This window comes from Pleurodeles waltl, chromosome 5 (assembly GCF_031143425.1).
Source record: "Pleurodeles waltl isolate 20211129_DDA chromosome 5, aPleWal1.hap1.20221129, whole genome shotgun sequence".
NCBI lineage: Eukaryota > Metazoa > Chordata > Amphibia > Caudata > Salamandridae > Pleurodeles > Pleurodeles waltl.
In genome coordinates, this window is record NC_090444.1 from 1,830,165,590 (window position 1) to 1,830,189,118 (window position 23,529).

A 23,529-nucleotide genomic window follows, 5' to 3' on the forward strand; every position below is an offset into this window, starting at 1 on the left:
CCTGCGCTAGGGTCAGCATTTTTAATTTCTCCTGTTTGAAGAACAAATTCAAAATTCTCAAGTCCAGGATCGGTCTTAGACGACCATCCGCTTTGGGAATCAGGAAATATCTTGAATAACACCCCTGACCCCTTTCCTGCACCGGCACCAACTCTATTGCGCCCTTTGACAACATGGTCATAATCTCCTGTTGTAACAACTGAGGATGGTCTTCTGAACAAAATGAGGGACGGGGGGAAGGGAGGAGGGGACTCCTGAAGGGGGAGAGCATAACCTTTTTCCACAATTCTTAACACCCACGAGTCCGTTGTAATCGACTCCCACTTGCGGAAAAAAAGACTCAACCTTCCTCCTACAGGAGAAGTGTGAACGATAAAGTGGGGAAAACTAGGGCTGCTTCTGCTGTTGTCCACCGGAGGAGGAGGATGAAGATGAAGGCTGCTGGACTGGCCCTCTAGCTCGAGCTCTGCCTCTACCCCGCCCTCTAAAGGCACGATAGGGAGGATTGGCAGGTTGCTGGGCCAAGTATTGGGACCTCCGAAAGGCAGAACTAGTGTAAATCCCCTGAACCTGCGAAAAGGTCTATAAGATGCAGCAGTTGCAGTTTGTAAGCCCAAAGACTTAGCTGTTGCCCGACTGTCCTTAAACCTTTCAAGGGCAGAATCCGCCTTCTCTCCAAACAGCTTTTCCCCATTGAATGGCAGATCTAATAAGGTGGCTTGAACGTCCGATGAAAATCCAGAGGACCTTAACCAGGGGTGCCTCCTAGCAGCCACAGATGTCCCCATGGCCCTGGCTACCGAATCAGACATGTCCAGGCCAGACTGTATAATCTGTTGTGCAGCCACCTGCGCATCCGTAAAAAGAGACCCAAAGGACCTTTGTACCTCCTGCGGCAGATCTTTGGCCATTTCTTTAGCTGAGTCCATAAGGGCGTGGACATACCTGCCCAGCACACAGGTAGAATTAGTAGCCTTGAGCGCCATGCTACAGGATGAAAAGATCTTCTTCGAAGACTGCTCCATCCTCTTGGACTCCCTATCAGTTGGAACTCCAGGGAATGTTCCAGGAGCAGACTACGCGGAGCAAGACGCCTGGACTACTAAACTTTCAGGAGTCGGATGACGTGACAGAAAAAACGGATCTCCTGGTGCGCCTCTATGCCTCCTCACTACTGCCCTGTTCACTGCAGGAGTCGTAACTGGCTTCCTCCACAAATCCAATATAGGCTCAGTTAAAGCCTCATTGAAGGGCAACAAAGGATCAGCGCTGGACGCAGAAGGATGCAACACCTCCGTGAGCAGGTTAGTTTTCACCTCCGCCACAGACAATGGCAAGTCCAGAAACTCTGCTGCCTTCCTGACCACCATATGGAAGGATGCGGCCTCCTCTGTAAACTCCCCCGGAGATGCAATGTCACACCCGGGGAAGTATCCAGTCTGCTTGCAGTGGCCAGACCTTGGTATTCATCAGAGGGCTCAATTTCACCTTCCTCCAACTGTCTGTACTCTTCCTCCTCCAAAAGTCGTAAAGCCTTTCTACGAGACCGAAGGTATGGCTCCAAAGTCGGCGTCGATAATGAATCCATCGACGCCGAAGACTTCGAATCCCGGAAAGGCACAGGAAGAGACGGGTGACTCTTAGCATCACCCGGCGCCGGCACGGACTCCAATGATGACCTCCGCAGAGTCGGTTGGCAGGAAGGCGATGGAGCCGGCCTGGAAGGAGACATCATCGACGTCGAATGGCGTGGCGATGGCGTCGGCTGACGTGATGGTGGAACTACCGTCACAGGTGGTGATCTCCCACAAGGAGATATCCTCGGCGCCAATCCGACACTCTCCGCCGAACAAAAAGGCATGAATGGAGCCGCTTTATACGGCACCGGGGAACCCAAGTCAAATGCCAATGGCCCCGCGGGACCCGCTGGTGCACCCGCAGGGGCCATGGACTGAAAAACGGCATACATTGCATTAAAAAATGCAGGCAGATCCGCCCCTGGAGCCGGGAAAGCAGGATATTGCCGAGTAGATGACTGCTGCGACACCAGTGATAACTCCGGACTCCTGGGCTGAGGCGTCACAGTAGGGCTCATCTCCCATGTCTTTTGGCATCGAGAAGAAGGAGACCTCGATCGGCTCCGCTCAGACCGGCGCTGAGAGTCATGACGGCGCTGTGAATCATGATGACGCCGCTTCTTATGCTTCTTTGGTGAAGCATGGGAGGAATCCCTCTTATGGCCCTTCTGCTTTGCTTTCGCCAGAAAAAGCTTTGCCTCACGCTCTTTTAGAGCCTTAGGGTTCATACTCTGGCACGACGAACATCCTTTAACATCGTGCTCAGAACTAAGGCACCAAATACAATCCAAATGTGGATCGGTCACTGACATCTGACCTCCACATTCTCTACACGGCTTAAAACCAGACTTCTTTGGAGGCGACATTGTAACCACCAAAAACGCAACAGTAATCAACGAGCCAGGAAGAAAAAACTTTGGGGTCGAAGGCACGGAAAAAGGAAAACTGACGTCAGCACGCCGACGAGGACCTCTTATTGGCACGGAGACGTCAGACGGAGTCAAGTGGAGCCATGCCATTATGACGTCCTCATCGACGTGGACAGCTAGGAAGAAGACTTTCCGTCGGATGCTGGCGCAAGGACGAGTTCATAAGGTGAGGAATCCACAGGTAGTTGTATCCATCAGAAACCCCCGGTTAGGCCAAGTCCCAGCTGTATTGTTTTAGAAATGCGGGGGACCTATGGCACACCTGCACCCCAGTGACCACAACCCTCCTACCCCCACCTCCATCTCCTTTCCAGGGCAAATATATAAAATGAAAAACAATTTTTTTTTAAAGGGTGTCCCTTCGGGACCTCCCCATTAGCCCCAGGGGCTACTACCCCCATGGCTATACAGAATTATGAGCAGGAGGGTCCGTGCAGCCCTCCTGCACCCCAAGGACCCCCACCCCCAGGGCAAATCTTAAAAAAAAAGAAAAAGTGGGCCCCAAGCCCTGGGGACCACCATCTCCTGGGGCTTCTATATAGTTATATGCAAGGGGGCCCATTGCTCCCCATGCTCCAAGGACCACCACACCTGGGGGAAAACAGAAAATAATTTGAAGGGGGTCAGTTTCAGACCCCCCCCCCCCCCATTTACCCCAAGGACCACCACCCCCGGGGCTTTCTTCACGCTGGAGGGGGCCGCATGAAGCTGCTGATGGCCCCAGGGGACCTCCACCCCACCAGGGCCAGCTCCTGCTATGTACCGGGGAGTGCTCACCCCCAGGACATAGATGTTTGTTGTGGCTTGGCTGCAGTGCTGCAGCAAGCCACAGCAAACACTTTGGGTCTTCACAGAGGACCTTGAAAGCAGGTCCCGCTGTCAAAATCCAAAGCTTAATCTCTGTCCCCTGCACACATGCAGGGGACAGAGATGAAATGCTTCAGCAAGCAGGGAGCTGCTTGCAAAGGAGTTCCGTGCTTGGTGAAGCAATGGCACTGTAAGGGAAGCGTTAAAGCTTCCCCTGCAGTCCCAGATTGCCCATAAAGGGCTTGATTTTTAATAATATATTAAAAAATAAATAAACAAAATACAGGTACTCTCCCATGGGCACAGCAGGAACATCTATCATAGTAAAGCTTATAGAAGTGAGGGCTGCACTTACACTGTTTTGACACCAGTGCATTCTACTTTCCACAGAAAAGCAAATATTCCTTTTGGTGGTGTTTTATCGGTCATAATCAGTCTTGACTGAAAACTAGAAACCATAGACATAACCACAAATCTCTCAATGTGTTAAGTAAATACAATGGAAAAAGAAAACCATGATAGGAAAAAAATGTACCTTAGAGAGCGATAAGAAACCCTCACTGGAAAGTACTTCTGGGGCGTTTCGGTCGATGAACATACAACAAGTGCAGGCAAGTTTTGATAGTGAGTAGAGACTCGCCACATCGTAAATCATACACACATTCTGTATGTTTAGGATGGTACAAAGGTACTCCGAGGATGAGTCCTCCAGTTCAGGGAAGCCATACTTATGAGCAAGGCTGAGAAAGTCCAGTAACACCTCCTCCTTCTCATCACGCAGAGTGGCACGTCCCGTATAGATGTACTTCATCAGCATTGTGAATGCATCAGCTGTGGTGTCATGAAGAGTGATCTCTGCCTCAGGCTGAGATTCTCGCATTCCACCATATAATAACGCCCTGAATGAAAAGAGGAAAGCACATGTGAAAAGGCGGGCTTCATGGAGCATAAGAGAATACATAAATGAAAGATTAAACCTGGGAGCGGACATTTAATCACCTAAAAACACCTGAGTATCAGACACTCATCTACCAAAACATGACACTGATTCAATACCTGTAAAACTGACATAAAACCCAAGTCAAATAGATAGCAGCCATAAAGTTGGACTAAAGAAATTCTCCTAGTTGTTGGTAGGAGAATCCAGGCAAGGAATGAGGAAGTTGTAGCCGGCTGTAGTCCCACAGAAAGACTGAGGAGGTTTAACTAGAATTATGTGAGGCTACCAGACCCTAGGCAAAAGGTCTTTGGTCCAGGGGTAGTCCAGACAACTATACTAGCTCATCTGCAGGGAAAGAATGAATTACCTTCTTCAAGTATTCAGGACTGTAATACGAAGAGCTGCTCTAGCACTGTGTTCTAAATTATTAGCTAAAGTGTGATTAGAGGGTACTAATTAATCAATCCTTAGCTGTTGCTATGGTGTCTTTGTTCAGCCCAAATTCTTTAAGGCTTTTTGTCTAGTTAAGGAAACCTCACAGGCCATACTGTTTCCCCAATAATAATTGAAGAGGTAACAACTGTAGGGAAAGACCACTCCCTAGTTAATATACCAATCATAGATCTTTAAAAAAAAAAAACTACTTCCAAAAACAACACCTCTCAGGAAATCTACATCAGTGCAGACTTAAGTGGTAATATCAGACCTCGCCATTTAACTCTAGAGACTCTAGAGAATCGCCTTTTGCATGTGTCCTGAATTTGGCTAAACTGCTAATACCCAGTACAACAGAGGGTGCCCAAAGGAGGTCACTTGCATTAATAAATCAGGTTAATCAAGCCCCTTTTGTGAAGAAGCTTTTATAATTAATTGACTACCTAGCTGACCACAGCTGCCTCCATTCAGACTTAATTACAAACGTAATATCACATTTTGTATTCAGACCCTGGAATGTTTTTTACCCATCTACCATGTTTCTGTATTTTACCTTTATATCATGAAACAAGAGATAATGACAATGGATATAATTACTCAGCGGGATATGAAATAACAATATAATTAAACAGTGATAAAAGTCACAGACACTAGCCTCATATGACAAGTACATATTACATGGCCTCATAGGCACAGTAATTCTACAGCTGCCTGGTTGTTAACAGTTCTCACTACACAGTGGCAGCCCGCTGACGTGCCTAATGTCACCAATGTCCCATTTTAACAGTGGCTTCAATGGAGGAGGGGGGAAAGCTATGTTAAATAAGCATATATGAATGCAGGTCTATTCAGGAAGCTAACAAAACCAAGTGAGTCAAAAAGCAAATGGTTTAGGGTACACCACTTGCAGATAATGTGCATTACACATTAACTGAGTGCTTGTTAGCCCAAAGTAGGTTACCTACCCCAAGGCTATATTTACAGCATCGTAACTGCAGAAGAACACCCAGGCACAACACCCTTTCAGCATACAGTATTGCCACCGCGGCCTACATTTCCATTCTCACTCCAAATAGTGCTTTGTTATGTTTTAGTCACTTAATTGCGGATTCTCTAATGATAGGAGCTACTTCCACGTTTTAATGCTTCATCATAACACTGAAGTAGCTAACGGGTTTAGATAGCAGCCTGGTGCTTATAACTTAAGCTTGTTCAGGACAAGAGATTTACATTAATCCAACCAGCATAGTACAGCTGCAGTCTCAGCCTGTCCTTCATTGCTGCTTCCTCTTGGCAGGTGATGCAAGTTAGCCTTAGCGTCACATATTAGAACAACATATATGTAATTTATCATACAAGTCACGGTTGGCAGCACATAGGTCCATATCTAAGAAGGATAGTGTGACAGTTCCCCTCAGTGACGCCTTCATCAGTTTGTGTCTGGTTTTGCGCCAGGCTAACTAAGTAAGCGCACATCCAGCCCTATACACAGCAGCATGCGATCTGGCTTCACCAAGTTTGATTTATAGACTAGAGTAGAGTCAATGAGATTTGTTCCACGTTTACATCATACATTCAGGTGCTACTTTAGACAGAGATGCCTAATGAAGACAAACTATGTCCTCATGCTGACGGGTTTGACAAGGATGATGTAGCAAATTAGTAGCTTCTTTAAAGGTATTACTTGCCCTTTTCATATCCTAACCCAAGTCCTCTGAGGACCCGGCATAAATATACATACCTTTCTAAAGCAGCACATAAATGCCCACTCATGTTATTCTCCCACAATTCTCTATTTAATCGAGTCCCTGCACAGAAAAAGTTATAGGAGTTATCCAATCAGGCTTAAAACTCCATGTTCACAGTTTAGGAAGGTGTTTCCACTCTGGGCTCCATAATTATTTGGTAAAAAAATCAGACAAACTGAGCCTTCCTGAGTCTTCTGGGCTCAAATACATTTCTTTAACAAAAGTATTCTATACAATTCTATACAATTGAAGGAATTTGTCAATTCAAATAATTTTAAAACTTCAACGTCATGGTTATCACTTTCATGGGCCTTTAACAGGTTACTGTGAATCTGTCCTTGGAAATATCCAGTATTAATATCACAATAACCCAAGTGTGTCCTATGGAACTGTGAGAAAGTAGCCTCTTTCTAGCCTTGTTACCCCCACTTTTGGCCTGTTTGTGAGTGTATGTCAGGGTGTTTTCACTGTCTCACTGGGATCCTGCTAGCCAGGGCCCAGTGCTCATAGTGAAAACCCTATGTTTTCAGTATGTTTGTTATGTGTCACTGGGACCCTGCCAGCCAGGACCCCAGTGCTCATAAGTTTGTGGCCTATATGTATGTGTTCCCTGTGTGATGCCTAACTGTCTCACTGAGGCTCTGCTAACCAGAACCTCAGTGGTTATGCTCACTCTGCTTTCCAAATTTGTCACTAACAGACTAGTGACTAAATTTACCAATTCACATTGGCATACTGGTACACCCATATAATTCCCTAGTATATGGTACTGAGGTACCCAGGGTATTGGGGTTCCAGGAGATCCCTATGGGCTGCAGCATTTCTTTTGCCACCCATAGGGAGCTCTGACAATTCTTACACAGGCCTGCCAGTGCAGCCTGAGTGAAATAACGTCCATTTTATTTCACAGCCATTTACCACTGCACTTAAGTAACTTATAAGTGACCTATATGTCTAACCTTCACCTGGTGAAGGTTGGGTGCAAAGTTACTTAGTGTGTGGGCACCCTGGCACTAGCCAAGGTGCCCCCACATCGTTCAGGGCAAATTCCCCGGACTTTGTGAGTGCGGGGACACCATTACACATGTGCACTGTACATAGGTCACTACCTATGTAAAGTCAAAATGGTAACTCAGAAAATGGCCATGTAACATGTCTAAGATCATGGAATTGTCACCCCAATGCCATTCTGGCATTGGGGGGGGACAATTCCATGAGCCCCCGGGTCTCTAGCACAGAACCCGGGTACTACCAAACTGCCTTTCCGGGGTTTCCACTGCAGCTGCTGCCGCTGCCAACCCCTCAGACAGGTTTCTGCCCTCCTGGGGACCAGGCAGCCCTGGCCCAGGAAGGCAGAACAAAGGACTTCCTATGAGAGAGGGTGTAACACCCTCTCCCTTTGGAAATAGGTGTCAGGGCTGGGGAGGAGTAGCCTCCCCCAGCCTCTGGAAATGCTTTGATGAGTACAGATGGTGCCCATCTCTGCATAAGCCAGTCTACACCGGTTCAGGGATCCCCCAGCCCTGCTCTGGCGCGAAACTGGTCAAAGGAAAGGGGAGTGACCACTCCCCTGACCTGCACCTCCCAGGGGAGGTGCCCAGAGCTCCTCCAGTGTGCCCCAGACCTCTGCCATCTTGGATTCAGAGGTATTGCTGGCACACTGGACTGCTCTGAATGGCCAGGGCCAGCAGGTGACGTCAGAGACTCCTTCTGATAGGCTCTTACCTCTCTTAGTAGCCAATCCTCCTTCCTAGGTAGCCAAACCTCCTTTTCTGGCTATTTAGGGTCTCTGCTTTGGGGAATTCTGTAGATAACGAATGCAAGAGCTCACCAGAGTTCCTCTGCATCTCCCTCTTCACCTTCTGCCAAAGGATCGACCGCTGACTGCTCAGGAAGCCTGCAAAACCGCAATTAAGTAGCCAGATGACTACTAGCAACCTTGTATCGCTTCATCCTGCTGGCTTTCTCGACTGTTTCCAGGTGGTGCATGCTCTGGGGGTAGCCTGCCTCCTTCTTGCACCAGGAGCTCTGAAGAAATCTCCTGTGGGTCGACGGAATCTTCCCCTGCAACCGTAGGCAACAAAAGACTGCATCACCGGTCCTCTGGGTCCCCTCTCAGCTCGACAAGCGTGGACCCTGGAACTCAGCAACTTTGTCCAAGTGACTCCCACAGTCCAGTGACTCTTCAGTCCAAGTTTGGTGGAGGTAAGTCCTTGCCTCCCCACGCTAGACTGCATTGCTGGGTACCAACGCGTGATTTGCAGCTTCTCCGGCTCCTGTGCACTCTTCCAGGATTTCCTTCGTGCACAGCCAAGCCTGGGTTCCCGACACTCTAACCTGCAGTGCACAACCTTCTGAGTTGTCCTCCGGCGTCCTGGGACTCCCTTTTGTGACTTCGGGTGGACTCCGGTTCACTCCTCTTCCAAGTGCCTGTTCCGGTACTTCTGCGGGTGCTGCCTGCTTCTGTGAGGGCTCCCTGACATGCTGGACGCCCCCTCTGTCTCCTCAGCCAAGTGGCGATATCCTGGTCCCTCCTGGGCCACAGCAGCATCCAAAAACCCTAAACACGCCCCTTGCAGCTAGCAAGGCTTGTTTGCGGTCTTTCTGCGTGGGAACACCTCTGCAAGCTTCTTCACGACGTGGGACATCCATCCTCCAAAGGGGAAGTTCCTAGTTCTCTTCGTTCTTGCAAAACACCAAGCTTCTTCCATCCGGTGGCAGCTTCCTTGCACCCTCAGGTGGCATTTCCTGGGCTCCTGCCCACTCTCGACACTGTCGCGACTCTTGGACTTGGTCCCCTTGTCTTACAGGTACTCAGGTCCGGAAATCCACTGTTGTTGCATTGCTGGTGTTGGTTTTCCTTGCAGAATCCCCCTATCACGACTTCTGTGCTCTCTGGGGGTGGTAGGTGCACTTTACACCTACCTTACAGGGTCTTGGGGTGGGCTATTTTTCTATCCCTCACCGTTTTCTTACAGTCCCAGCAACCCTCTACAAGCTCACATAGGTTTGGGGTCCATTCGTGGTTTGCATTCCACTTTTGGAGTATATGGTTTGTGTTGCCCCTATACCTATGTGCTCCTATTGCAATCTATTGTAACTTTACACTGCTTGCATTACTTCCTTTTGCTATTACTTGCATAATTTTGGTCTGTGTACATATATCTTGTGTATATTTCTCATACTGAGGGTACTCACAGACACTTTTGGCATATTGTCATAAAAGTAAAGTACCTTTATTTTTTGTATATCTGTGTATTGTGTTTTATGATATTATGCATATGACACCAGTGGTATAGTAGGAGCTTTACATGTCTCCTAGTTCAGCCTAAGCTGCTTTGCCATAGATACCTTCTATCAGCCTAAGCTGCTAGAAACACCTCTTCTACACTAATAAGGGATAACTGGACCTGGCACAAGGTGTAAGTACCTCTGGTACCCACTACAAGCCAGACCAGCCTCCTACAGGAACCTGTTCTATTCTTGAATATCTCCTGGGACAATAAGTGGCTATTGACCATTATCATAAGTGGATTTGGAGGTTCCCTGCTGGTGTCATGGGACCACTGATGCAAATAACCATGTTATTTCCTATGAGCACTCAACATTCTAGGGTGGTAAAGTCACTGCTTACTCTCAGTCTTAAGCATACACCATGATCCAGTAAATAATACACATAGTTAACATTCGGTTTGTGCTTTACGCTCTTTAATAAAAAAGAAAAAAAAGAAAAGATAGTTAAAAAGTTAGTTAAAAAAGGGCAATTAAAACCCTAGGATGACTACCTGTCCATGATTTGACTGTCAGAAAATAGGCCCGGCCACCAAAATAAAAGTGTCCCCCATTAGTGAATTATATAGCTAAAATAATTGGCCCAGATTTACAAATCGGGCCAATTTTGAACTTGTAAAGACATACTGTATAAATATTTTGCGAGGAATGAAGAACTGCATGGATCCAAGCTTGGTGCAGGCAATGTTACTTTTAATATCCGAGACATCAACAGAAAAAAGTCCACCAGACCATAAAACATACCCCTAAACTGTTAAAAAAATAAAAAAAAACTGCCCAGCACACTGACCTATCACAGCATACTTTCGAGCACTGCCTGATTGTTCTAAGTGCAGGTCCCACCATGTCCCTAAACATTGATCTCTAGGAAACTATTCAGCTGTGGAGTTTGTTCTAATAGATCTGGATTCAGGGCAATCTACTGGGCACCCAATACATGATCTAAATTAACCAGGCTGAAGGGATAATGTGTGTCCATTTGGACTTGGAAGGTTTTATATATGGGTAATTGAAGGCAGAAGGGTGGTCAGGAATTATTCAGGTTCACCACAAATTTTGTCCCAGAAAACACGTTTGCAGCTTCTCTACCCATGGTCGTAACTGGTAATTTGGTTGATTATAATGACTAGTATTGGACTAGTGGATTGCAAGATTCACATGACTCCTATGAGACCGGCTACTCTTCAAACAACAGGGTTGTTTCATTGGAGGCACAGGCTGGAAGTCAAAGCAAACCTTGGAGCCAGTTTTCTTTTTTTTGATAAACAACTTTTATTGATTTTTCAAATGTAAGGACAGAAAATGAAATGGCACACCTAGCCTCGGGGGCCAGTACATTATCACCAGCATGAGGGCACTCCACAGTAAAGTTCAACCAGACACACAAAAAACTAAAAAAAAAAAAAAAAAGACTGCAACAGCAGCAGTACAACACCCAAATGAACTTTCCTGACATTTAGCCCAACCATTTACACCCATACTTTAGCATGTTTTCAGGGGCAGCCCGAGCTTCATAAACTGCCTTTTCTTGTCACGCACATCAGTCCACTCCCCCCGCCTCCATCTCGACAGGGTTAGCGGTGTAGTTGCTTTGTAGGTCTTTAAAGGAACCAATGTGCGTTCCCATCCACACATCCCCCAAACTGGGAGATACTCAACTGATCCCATTCATCTAAACCTTTCAGAGCTGCTGATTCAAGTAGCCAGGCACCCGTCAAATGGGAGTCTGTTGGGTCAGGGTATTTATCCACCAAATATGCCACAGTGCTGCTCGCCATGCTGTGAAAACCATCTTGGTCCACAGAGCCATCTTACTGGGGATCGGAGAGCCATAGACTAGGCCTAGTATTTAAGGAAAGCTAAGGAATGTAAGTTCAAGTTGATATGTCGGGTCCGACCACCTCCCTTTGAACCAGACATGTAGTACAAGGAGCTGAGTCGCCAAGTAGTAAAGATAAAGATTAGTAATTTCCAACCCACCATCGTGTTGGCCTCTTTGACAATGTTGTAATGCAATTCGATGTCTGGTGCCATGCCAGAAGAACGATGTTATGCTTTTGTCCAAGGCATGGAAACAGGGACGCAGCAGTGGAAATGGTAAGTTCTGAAAAATGTACAGAAACCGTGGGAGAATCATCATCTTAAAGAGTCCCATAACATTTCATGGGAGGGACTTCCAGCTCACCAGATGTGCAGTAGATTGCTGTGTCAATGGCTCTAAATTCAGAGACCAGGCCAGGTCAGGGAGCGTGCCACCCAGATATCTGAAGCTTAGGTGCTGAATGGGCACTTTCTCTTGCCACGCAAAACAGTCTTGTGACTGTGTCAGGGGTACCAATATCGATTCTGAAGGTCTCATCCAGAGTTCTGATGCCTCTTCAAAGCATCGTAGAATGTGGAGACTACAAGGTCCGCACGTGACTGGGTCATCCGCATAGAGTGTTATCCGGTCCTCATAGTTCCAGTTCAATCTCCAGCCCTTAAGGAGAGAATCGCTCTTGACCAATTGTGCGAATGACTCAACTGCCAAGGCGAAAAGGAGAGGGGGTGGGGGGAAGCAGTCCTGAAGGGGTCCACATCGGATGGGAATGTTGTGGGAAAGGGTACCATTAATCTGGACAGCAACAGTGGGATTGACACATAAAGCTTGCACCAATCTGAGAATACGAGGTCCCATTCCGGCCCAGCTGCAAATACTTCCAATCCACCGTATCGAATGCCTTATCAAAGTCCAAAAAAAAAAGTAGTGCAAAATCTGAAGGCAGTCTATGATGGTGGGCCATCATCCCATTGAAGCCAAAAGACACAGTGTTGCAAGCCACGGTTTGCCATAAACCCACACTGGTCAGTGTGAATTAGGAGTGACAGCACTCGTCTAAGATGGGTTACCAAAATTGTGGCATAGATTTTTACATCTCCGTTAATAAACGAGATTGGGGCAGTAGTCAGCGCAGGCCCGGGAGGGTGGATGGGTCTTCAGGATAACCATGATAATGGCTGCGTCCAACTCGGCCAGTTTTCTTTGATTGTCTGTTTCTTCTTTAAAAAAAAACATTTCCACAATTATGAATATGATGACCTTATTTCTTTGTCCTCTATTTTAGGCTGATAGTAGTTTGGTAACAATCGGTAAAGATATGATGTGGATTTCGGCACAGTAGTGCCACGAGCCCACATGAGCTTCAGTACTGGGGTGGGCTTTCCCACAGCAAAGAGCAGGAAGGATGCTGCATCCCCTAAGAGGAAGGAAAGCCTATGGCGAAACCACCATCTTGTGCAACTCGCATACAGTGCCCAAAAGGAACACCGGCCATCCTGTACATGTTCTCCTTGGGCTTTCTGCTTGTCAACAGTTAAAAAAATTAAAGTGTGATCCTTCCTAGGGAAAAACTGAACAAACCTGGACATCATTGGTCCTTAATTTGTTACATGACAGTATTTCTGGCCAAGAAATATTATAGGTAGTATACGTTTTCATTGTTCTGAGGTAATTAATATCATCAAGGACCACTTTCTCAAATTCGAGAATTTCAGGAGGCGTTGCTGCTTTAGGAGGAATGAAGGTAGATGCTGGCCTGAGTAAAGAAGCTGAGTGAGAGGGGAAAATCACTTCTTATCTGAGAAAAAGTATTTCAGTCTGGTTCTTCTAAAGAATCTACGAAGTTCAGATTGTGCTCTGAATAAGTCTGTTTTCTCTGTTGTAACAAATGATAACACTTAGTTTAACAGGGTAATTTCTTCTGATGAAAGTGCATTATTAGACAAGTTCAAAATAGGAATACACTGTGGGGATGCAGAGTTAGAAGGGAGGGCTGTGGAAACCCTTGCCCAATGGTCAATGTATTCAGGGCTAACAGATTCCCTACCGTTCAGATTTTCTTGTCTCACTATCCCTCCGCGCACCACTTGTAATATCTCCTGCCTGTTTGCTGATCTCTCTGGTACTGATTCCATGGTCTTGACTGATTCCCTCTGCTCCCTCTGCCTCTCTGGGTGACCCCTAAAAAACTATTTGAGCCTTGATAATCGGTACTGCTGCTACTGCCTTCATCTGGGTCCTCTGAGCTCTCGAATTCCCCAGAAGACTCAGAGAAGGTCACCCATCTTTGGTCCTTGTACCTACCCCAAGTATTAGACCTACAAGAGGTTTGGGTCTGGGTATATTAATTGTCTTGTAAGTATAGGTACGCTTTCTCTCTGCTAAGGTTCTTAATGTCTTTCTAGACTTTGTCTGCCTTTTTCTTGAGCTCAATTGTGGTGAATTCAGCAATACTCTTATCGAGTTTGTCCAAAACTAATTTGGCTTCTTCTAGGTTGTCACAACCTAGAAGTACTTTCTCTATGTCAGCTATTTCTTTGAGCAAATCTTTGCTGTGTTCAAGTACTGTCTCAAATCCCAAGACCATCCAGTGCCTGGAGTATGGTTGTTATATGGCTGAATCCTCTTTTGAATATTTTGTCCTCTCTGGAATGTTCAGACCTGTAAACCTAGGGGTATAGATATTCTGTGAGCAACCAAACATGTAGCTCAGTCCTACCATGCTTACTTTTAGCTTTCTCAAGCTTTTCTAAAATTATTTGTCTGGGGCTTGGTAAGGGTGTTAATGGACTAGAGAAGAAAAGTGATGGTCCACCAATGACTTTGGCTATATATTCTGCTGTGTCAATGGGTGCCTCTCTGTCTGACACTATACACAACAGAAATAAACAACAGCGATAGTAGAAAATTGAGTCAGGCCCAGAGAAACCAGAGGCCCAAGCGACATTGGGGTGAAATTCCACATTCTATAGGACAAACGTGAAATTTTATAGGTGGCTTGACCAAAAGGCATGACAACCTAACAATGAATGTTCCTTACATCAAGATATAGCCCCGGCTGTGCTGATGAGAAGACAGAAGTTCAACCCCTTTACAGAGAAAAGAACAAATCTGTTACCAATGGACATACCTATTCAGCCATCTCATTTGACTACAACAAGAAACCTTACTATTTTACACACAAACTGCTGCGCATGCCTTGGGTATTCAGCTCGGCACCAATCAACTTATACTAATGAGGGCACATTAGAGATGGTAATGGAGAAAGATACTGTACAGAGGCAATAGACTAATTCTAAAGCCCAACTTAGATGAGAGGAGTCAAGCAAACAAAACTAAAAGAAGTACAAAGAAATCTCCAAGCATGAACCCTTCTGTTCGACTATTGAATCTTGGAATAATGTGGGGGAAGGGGAGGGAAATAGTGAATTGGAACCTTGCTCAGGGTGCTTTTTTACTTTATGGACTCTATTCGCTAATACAGGCTGATTCTTTTCTGTTACTTAGTTCTTTAAAATACACACTAAACAGAGGGAGCAGGAGAGAGGCAGGAAAGCCGGGAACCGGCACTACACCAAAAATAATAGTGGTCTGCAAAGGTTGGCTCCACCAAAAATGCTCTAGTAATGGGGTTGTTCACATTAAGTATGGATGGTACAACTGACTACTTAGTATACACACTGTTGGAAGTTAGAAATTGTATACTGTAGGAAAGTACTCTCTTTTTGGCATGGTTACCCTAACTTTTTGCCTGCTCTCAGTGTGTTTTTGATGTGTTCAGTGGGATACTGCTAACCAGGACCCCAGTGACTGAGCAATCTCCCTCTAAATTTAGTTATCCCTTACTTTCTGCACCCACAATTGGCATACTGGTGCCCCCATATAAGTCCCTAGTATATGGTACCTAGGTACCCAGGGCATTGGGGCTCCAACCGCTCCCCATGGGCTGCAGCATTTATTATGGCACCCATTGGAGCCCATGCAAAATGTGTCTGCAGGTCTGCCATTGCAGCCTGCGTGAAAAGGTGCATGCACCCTTTCACTACAGGTCACTGCACCAGGTCACTGTAAGTCACTTCTATGGCAGGCCCTCCTAGCCCAGAGGGCAGGGTGCAGGTACCTGTGTGTGAGGGCACCCCTGCAGGAGCAGAGGTTCCCCCACGAACTCTAGCTTCATTTTCCTGGACTTTGTGAGTGCGGGAAGCCAATTTAGCCATGTACTGGACATAGGTCACAACCTATTTCTAGATACATAATGTTAACTCTGAAACTAGGCATGTTTAGTATCAAACATGTCAGAATCATCATACCCCAGTACTGGCTCATCATTCCATGCACTCTGGGGGCTCCTTAGAGGACCCCCAGCTTTGCTCCTACCAGTTTGCAGCATTTTACCCGGCAGCCCGTGCTGCTGCCATCCTACAGACGGGTTTCCGCCCTTCTGCTGCTTGAACAGCTCAAGCCCAGGAAGGAAGAACACAGGATTACCTTTGGGAGAAGCAGGCAACACCCTTTCCCTTTGGAAATAGGAGTTACAAGCTTTGGGAGTGGTAGCCTCCCCAAGGCACTGGTATGCTCTGAAGGGCACATTTGATGCCCTCCTTGCATAAACCAGTCTACACCAGTTCAGGGATCTCCAGTCCCTGCTCTGACACGAAACTACACAATGGGAAGGGGAGTAACCACTCCTCTGTCCATCATCACCCCATGAGTGGTGCCCAGCAGTCCTCCAGGTGGCCACTTGATTCTGCCGTCTTTGAAAACAAGATGAGCAGAGGCCCATGGGAGCATCTGGTTGGTCAGAACAGGTGGCTGATGCCAGTGACCCCCCTCTGATAGGCGGTCACCCTGCAGAGTGACCAAGCCCCACTGTTAATGCTATTTAGGGACCCGCTTGTGGTTGGGTCCCCAGATTTAGTGTACAAGACTCCACAAGGACTCCTATGCATCACCCTCTTCTGTTCCTGGCCACCGGGACAGCTGCTGGACTCTTCAGGAACCAAACAAACAAGCCTGCAACTCCCGAGACTACCTCGTCTTGCAACATTCTTTTACCAGCTCCTTCCAGCATTTGCAACATTTCCACTGCTGTGCATCCTCTGGGTCGGCGAGACTTCAGGTGCACCACAGTAGCAAGAAGGAGTCACTCCCCTGCTTCCGCAGGCACCGAAGACGTCTGGCCGCTGGGATCATCTGCCTCTAACAGGTGGATCCTGCACCACAGGTGGTGGTTCGGAGTGATCCTCTTGGTTCTCTTTGCCCTCTGTCCAACATGGGAGAGTCCTTACCTCTCCTTGCAGGACAGTACCCCTGTGCACCGCGACTCTTGCAGCAACCAAGGCATGCTCCAATGGATCTTCAGGCTCCAAGTAACCCCTGCCTCCAGCACTTCATCCTTGCAAAGATTGTCTCTACTCTGCTGCTCCAGTGACGTGGGACTCCTCTTCAGACGTGCTGACTGGGCCTCACTGCAATATACTGTGCCTGCTGCTTGTTGGTTGCCTATGGGAGCTGCGGCTGCTTCTGCAGGCTCTCCCAACTGCTGAGGGTCAGCCTGGACTCCCCTCCAAGGGTCAAGTCTCCTTGACCTTGCTGGTCCTCTTCAGCGCTGCAAATCCTCTTCACCCCAGATTTGCATTTGCCAAGGCTTGTTGGTGCTCCTCCTGACCACTGCCCATCTGCGAACCGGCAACTGACATGGGACATCATCTGCACGACTCCAAGAACCTCTCTGCAGCTCCTGTACTCCACAACTGATCATCTTTCCTCGTCGATCTGGATCTTCATCCACAGAAGGGTGGGCATTTTCTCCTGCCCCACCAGGACACTCCTGTGTGGGCTGGACTCTGTCCCCTTAATTCAGGTCCTCTTCTTTGGGAATCCACTATAGGGTTCCACTGGACTGGTCCTTGTCTTCCAATCTTCCTTGTCCAAGTTCCCTTGTTCGTTTTTGGGAAGACCAGGTAACTTACCTCTGCTCTCCTGGTCACTGGGGGTCACCTACGTATTCACTTCTTGGGGTCTCGAGTTCTCCTAGCTCCCCCTAACTACTCCACATCCTTGGGTGGGGGACCTCACTTCGCATTCCACTATTTCAGTATATAGTCTGGCCCCCCTTATAGGCCCCTACCTATTTTCTACTATTCCTTGCCAATGTGTGTTGTTTCTATATGCTAATTCCTAAGATTTACTGTGTATATATAGTGTATACTTACCTCCAGTTGGGGGGGTGGGGCTGCCTATAGTAATCTGGTTCAATGTTACTGTAATAAAGTACCTTTATTTTTGCAACACTGTGTGGTTCCTTTCTTGTGAGATAATTTACAGTATGACTAACGTAGTAATGTAAGTGCTTTGCTTGACTCCTAGGTAAGTCTTGGCTGCTTACCACAGCAACCACTAGAGAGCCCTGGCTTCCTAGACACTGTCTCGCTAACTAATTAGGGGTTGCCTGCACCTGGTATAAGATGCAAACACCACAGGTGTCCACCACACACCAGGCCAGCCTCCCTACATAAGAGTTACCACATAGCCTCTTTAGAACCCCTCCTATGCTTTCCTCTTATTCATTTACTACTTTTTCTGCAGTGTTCTGTTCTTGTTTCTGTTAATTTCTTCTAGCATCCACACCTTCTGTACCCTCTTTCCCGACATAGGCATCTCCCTCACTTTGACTCCCAACTCCTGTGTTCCTTCCTTGTTCTGTTTCTTCATAGGGAAGACCATACACCTTCAGTTTCTTAAGACTTGTCAGGGCAGCTATACTTTCCCCCCATATTACCACCTTAAAGGCGGCCCAGTGGTATAGGGTCACTGCCTCCCCAGAGTCATTCATTTGAAACTATTATTCTGTTTGGGCTTGTAGATCTGTCTGGAAAATAGGATCACTTATGATGACTGGATGTAGCATCCACCTCCCCAAGCAGTGTGTGATAGTGTTCTAGTGTACAGTAATCTTTTCTGGGGCATGGCCTGAGAGTGCAATGGAGTGTATATTGGGATCCTGTACACCCACTGTACGTTTACTGTTGAGTAATACGTAGGCAGATCTAGAACACATATCCTGTATGTATGTGATATGTGTTAGAAAAATATGTAATCTTTTTGGTCAGCATGACTCTCAGCACGAGTCACGAAGGCCTCGCTCCTTAGTGGTCTTTTTGAGTTTCTTAGAGAGGCCTTCAGGTGAGTGGATCTTCCAATCGCTCTCTTCACGTCCCAGATTAAACTGGAGCCTCCTGTTACTATTATATTCCATTCAACACATTCTGCCAGGGTGTTGAAGAACAATACTAGAAATCAGCCTTGTCCTGCATTGGAAGTGTTGACAGTGTCTATTGTGTTTATTGGGTTTTTACTTCAAACCTTTCGATACCCTACTCTCCTTATTTTTCTTGCTGTATATGGATGTAAATCCCAGTTATTTGTAAAGGAAAATAGCTATGTAGTTGAGTGTTGTTGGGACTGATGATCGAAAGGTAACAGGATAATGTTTATACCCAAGGCAGATTTTGTCCTGTGTTAGATAATTTTTTTTAACGTTTTATTAGATAACAGCTTTCCTACCATGGTGAGCGCCACACCTTTATTTTGCTTTGTTTAGTCATTTGGTGTGCAAAGACAACATTTTAACTATTCTTGTCAGTTAGGTTTCTTTAAGTAAAATTGCCCAGTGAGAGGCTGGGAGGATCTCCTCCTAATGGGCTTCTTTAGACTAAGGGGGTTATTCTAACTTTGGAGGAGGTGTTAATCCGTCCCAAAAGTGACGGAAAAGTGACGGATTTACCACCAGGCGTATTACGAGTCCATTATATCCTATGGAACTCGTAATACGGCTGGTGGTATATCCGTCACTTTACCGTCACTTTTGGGACGGATTAACACTCCTCCAAAGTTAGAATAACCCCCTATGTGTTTACTGGCAGTCTGTGCCTATTCCTCTGGGGCTGTGCTTGCTTATTCCCGCCCCCCACCCCTTACCCGTATTTTACACTAAAGTAGTAGTAAATGTAGGAAGCTGGCCTGGTGTGTGGTGAGCACCTATGGTGTTTTCACCCTCTACGAGGTCCAAGTATACCCTCTTAGTGAAATGTAGTCAGTGAGTAGAAGCCAGGCTCTCTAGGGGTAGCTGTGGATGAGCAGCCAAGGCTTATCTAGGAGACATGCAGAGCTCATGCAATACCACTGATAGTCACACAACTCTTACACACATGAAAGAACTACACAGTGTTACAAAAATAAAGGTACTTTATTTTAGTGACACAAATACTAAAATACTATAGAGGCAATACTCGACTAGCGGGTGAGTAAACACACTATGATATACACTTTAGTGATCAGGAATGGGCATAGAAAGCAATAGTAAACAGTGAAATAACAGTAAACAACAGATACCCTAGTGGGAGACCAAACCATATACTTAAAAAATGGAAAGCAAAGGTCAGACCCCACCCAGGTAAGGGAAACCTGTAGAGGGGAGCTGAAGAAACAAGGGGGTTCCTGATCTGGTGCAAATCAGATTATGCAAGGAGGGCACCAAATGAGACCTTCAAAGCAATCTGGTGGCGTGGGGAGGCTTCCCCTCCCAGCCTTGTAACACATATTTCCAAGGGAGAGGGTGTTGCATCCCCTCTCCCACAGGAATCCCTTTGTTCTGCCTTCTGGTGCCTGAGCTGGTCAAGCAGCAGGAGGGCAGAAACCTGACTGAGGAGCTTCAGCAGCGTGGGCTGCTTGCAAAACCCTGAAAGACTGGTAGGAGCAATACTGGGGGCGGGGGGTCCCCGGAGGAGCCCCCAGAGTGTACGGAATCATGCCATCAATACTGGCATTAGTATTGGGGTATGATTCCGACATGCTTGATACCAAACATGCCTAGGCTCGGAATTACTATTATGCAGCTGGACCACAGGCTGTGACCTGTGGCCAGAACACGAGTAAAAAGGCTTCCCCGCACTTACTGAGTCCAGCGCTTTGGCACTGGGGTTCGTAGGGGCATCTCTGCTCCTTCAGGGGTGCCCTCACACACAGGTACCTGCACCTTGCCCTTTGGGCTGGAAAGGCCTACCATAAGGGTGACTTACAGTGACCTGGTGTAGTGACCTGTGGTGAAAGGGTGCATGCACCTTTTCACGCAGGCTGCAATGGCAGGCCTGCAGACACATTTTACATGGCTCCCATGGGGGGCATAATACATGCTACGGTCCATGGGGGACCCCTGATGTCCCAATCCCCTTGATACCTAAGTATCATATACTAGGGACTCAAGAGGGGACACAGGTATGCCAATTGTGGAGTGCACAAAGGTCCAGGGTCTACATTCTGAGGGAGAGAGTACAATCACTGGGGTCCTGGTTAGCCGGATCCCAGTTACCATGCCAAAAAGAAGGTACTTTACTACAACTTACCCTTGCTGTGAGAAATAAGGAAAAGGCAGACAACAGTGGAAAGTCGAGTCTTACCACATAAAGGACTATTAGAATACGTTTTAAAAACCTTGCATAAAGTGGAATAAATGTACAAAGCAGTCACCTTCATGTATCTGTGACAAGATGGCTAAAAGAAATTATCTCAAACTTTGAACGTACAACTGAGATAAGATTCCCATACTGGACTTGTTGCTGAAGCTACATGTGAAGGATGCCAACCTGGCATTGTCTGCATTTCCTCCACGTTACAGATTAACACAATTCTCCTGGGCAGGCCAAGGTAATTTGCTAGCATGTTCTTTGGTCTGTCTTTCACCACATAGTGTTTAACCAAATTGCTCAGATTACTGGCAACAATACTGCTAGGCGGGGCATTTATGATTGTCTTCTGTCTAGGTAACACAGTCATTTTGACACAGGAAACACAGAAGACCACCCCAAGTTGCTAAACTATATGTCAAATTGGCTAACAAGAGTACTTTAGGACTTGAGTTACACAAAACTTTTACTCCAACAATCATACTTTCTTACCAGGAAATATATTTATTGATTTAAGGCATATATAAAGCACACTACCACTTAGCGGGGATCCTGTCACTGATAAGCTTGTGTAAGGACAAGTGCACAGTGTGTTTGTATTTTATTACGGTGGTTGCTGTAGACCTGGTGTTGTATCAGGAAAGGCCAAATTTTCCGGCCCTTCCTAAATTGAAGCAACTCTGAAGAGGCCCTTAGGCTGGCCAGGAACTTGTTCCAAAGTTGGACTGCTCTGATCATAAATGTTCGGCTGCCCTATCTTTTCTTGCTGAATTTTGCAACACATTAAGTTTGCCACTGCTGGCCGGAAACACCTTCCTGGGACATATCTTAAGTCTATGTTGTAAGGGTAATGGACCTTTATCTTGGAGTGCTTTGAAAACTATACAGTGCCTAACTGGAAGCCAGTGCAATTCTCTCAAGACACTAGAGGCAGATGATGTTCTTGGATAATTCAAAGCCAGTTTTGCTGCTGAAACTTAAATTTGCTGCAGCCTTTTTTTAATAAGAACCCTGGAGCTCAGAGTAGCAGTGCACAGCAGTAGTCAAGCCTGCTAAGTATTACAGTTCTCTCAATTGGAGTCTTTGCGTGCAGTGGTAGCAGCGGTAGGAGTTTCCTTATTCCACGGAGCAGGCCAAAACAGGTGCCCGCCACTTTATTGACATGGTGTTCCAAGAGAAGCTTAATGTAAAAAATGACTACTAAATTGCAGACCATCTCTGGTTGTTCAACTTCAATTTCCTTGTACAAAGGCTAGAAATTCGATGGGAGTTTCATGGGGATTTTTGTGGCTAAGCAACATAGAAATTCGGTTTTGTCCCCATTTAATTTTAAAGATTTACATTCCAGTCATCTTGTGATATCGTTAATGCAGTTGTAAAAAGCATTCAGTTTGTTACTTTCGATGGACAGGATCAATTGGGTGTCATCTGCGTAATTGACCAGTTTGATGCTATGTGGCTAGATGAGAGTTATCAAGGGTCTCATGCAGATGTTAAAGAGAACTGGACTAAGAGCCGATCCTGGTGGAACTCCATGCTCGATGATTTTAGAGTCAGAGCAGTAGGGAGACACTGAGACCGCTTGAGAACATTCTAACAAATAAGAACTCATCCAGTCAAATACTGTCCCACTGATCCCATTCTTGGCCAGTCTTGCCAGTGGAGTCTTGTGATTCACTGTGTCAAAAGCGGCTGATAAGGCAAGCGTTATCAGCATCACTGGCCACGGTCCACCCTCATCTGGAGGTCATCCAAAGCCAGGAGAAAAGCAGATTCCGTACAATGCCCTGGTTGGAAACCAAATTGCTCCTCCTCCATGAGATTTTGCAAGATAGCTTCTTGCTCACAAAGTGATACAGGATTTTTTTTATTGTAAAGGGCAATAGTGATATGGGCCTATAATTACGAAGGACCAGAGGGTCCACAGGGGATTTTTCCAGCAGCAGAGTCACAACAGCCTTTCTCCAGGCTCGAGGAACCAACCTAGATTCCAGAGACTGACTGCATACTTTCAATAGAGGAGGAAATAGTTTGTCTGCCATATTCTTCCAAATACTCCATTGTAACAGGTATAAGGGTGACCCAGACGTAGTAAACAGCGCTTAAGACTCTGAATTTTCCATTGGTCAGTGGTTCAACAGATTCCAGCTTACCGGTGTAGCTGTATAGTGTAGGCAGAATGGAGTTCATGACTGTAGTTACACGATATGTGGTGTGATGGATTGGATCGATGCAGCTGGCAAAGTGTCCACTGGTATAGAGTGATCTTGAAAAGTTGTGGCCCTGTGTGTTATACAATGAGTTATGGTGTGCTAGAAAGCAGTATGTATTTGCATGTTTTGTTGTAATGGACTGTTAGGGTGAAGATGCAGGGTAAAGTCCATGTATGGAGTAGATGAATAAGTTATTTACCTTCGGTAACGCTTTTTCTGGTGGATACATTAACTACCTGTGGAGCCTCATTGAAGGGCAAGAGAGGCTCCGCCACCACCGAAGCCGGATGCAGCACTTCTGTCAAA

General features: G+C 46.4%; 1 protein-coding gene across 2 annotated transcripts in view; it reads right to left on the reverse strand.

Annotated features, from left to right (window-relative positions):
* BTBD9 (BTB domain containing 9) overlaps positions 1-23,529 on the reverse strand; it is a 523,844-nt gene that overhangs the window by 414,378 nt on the left and 85,937 nt on the right. For both annotated transcript variants that reach the window (XM_069236325.1, XM_069236324.1), the window contains exon 3: positions 3,849-4,212. In XM_069236325.1, coding sequence (XP_069092426.1) covers positions 3,849-4,212 — 364 coding nt within the window. The remainder of the gene's footprint in view (positions 1-3,848; positions 4,213-23,529) is intronic.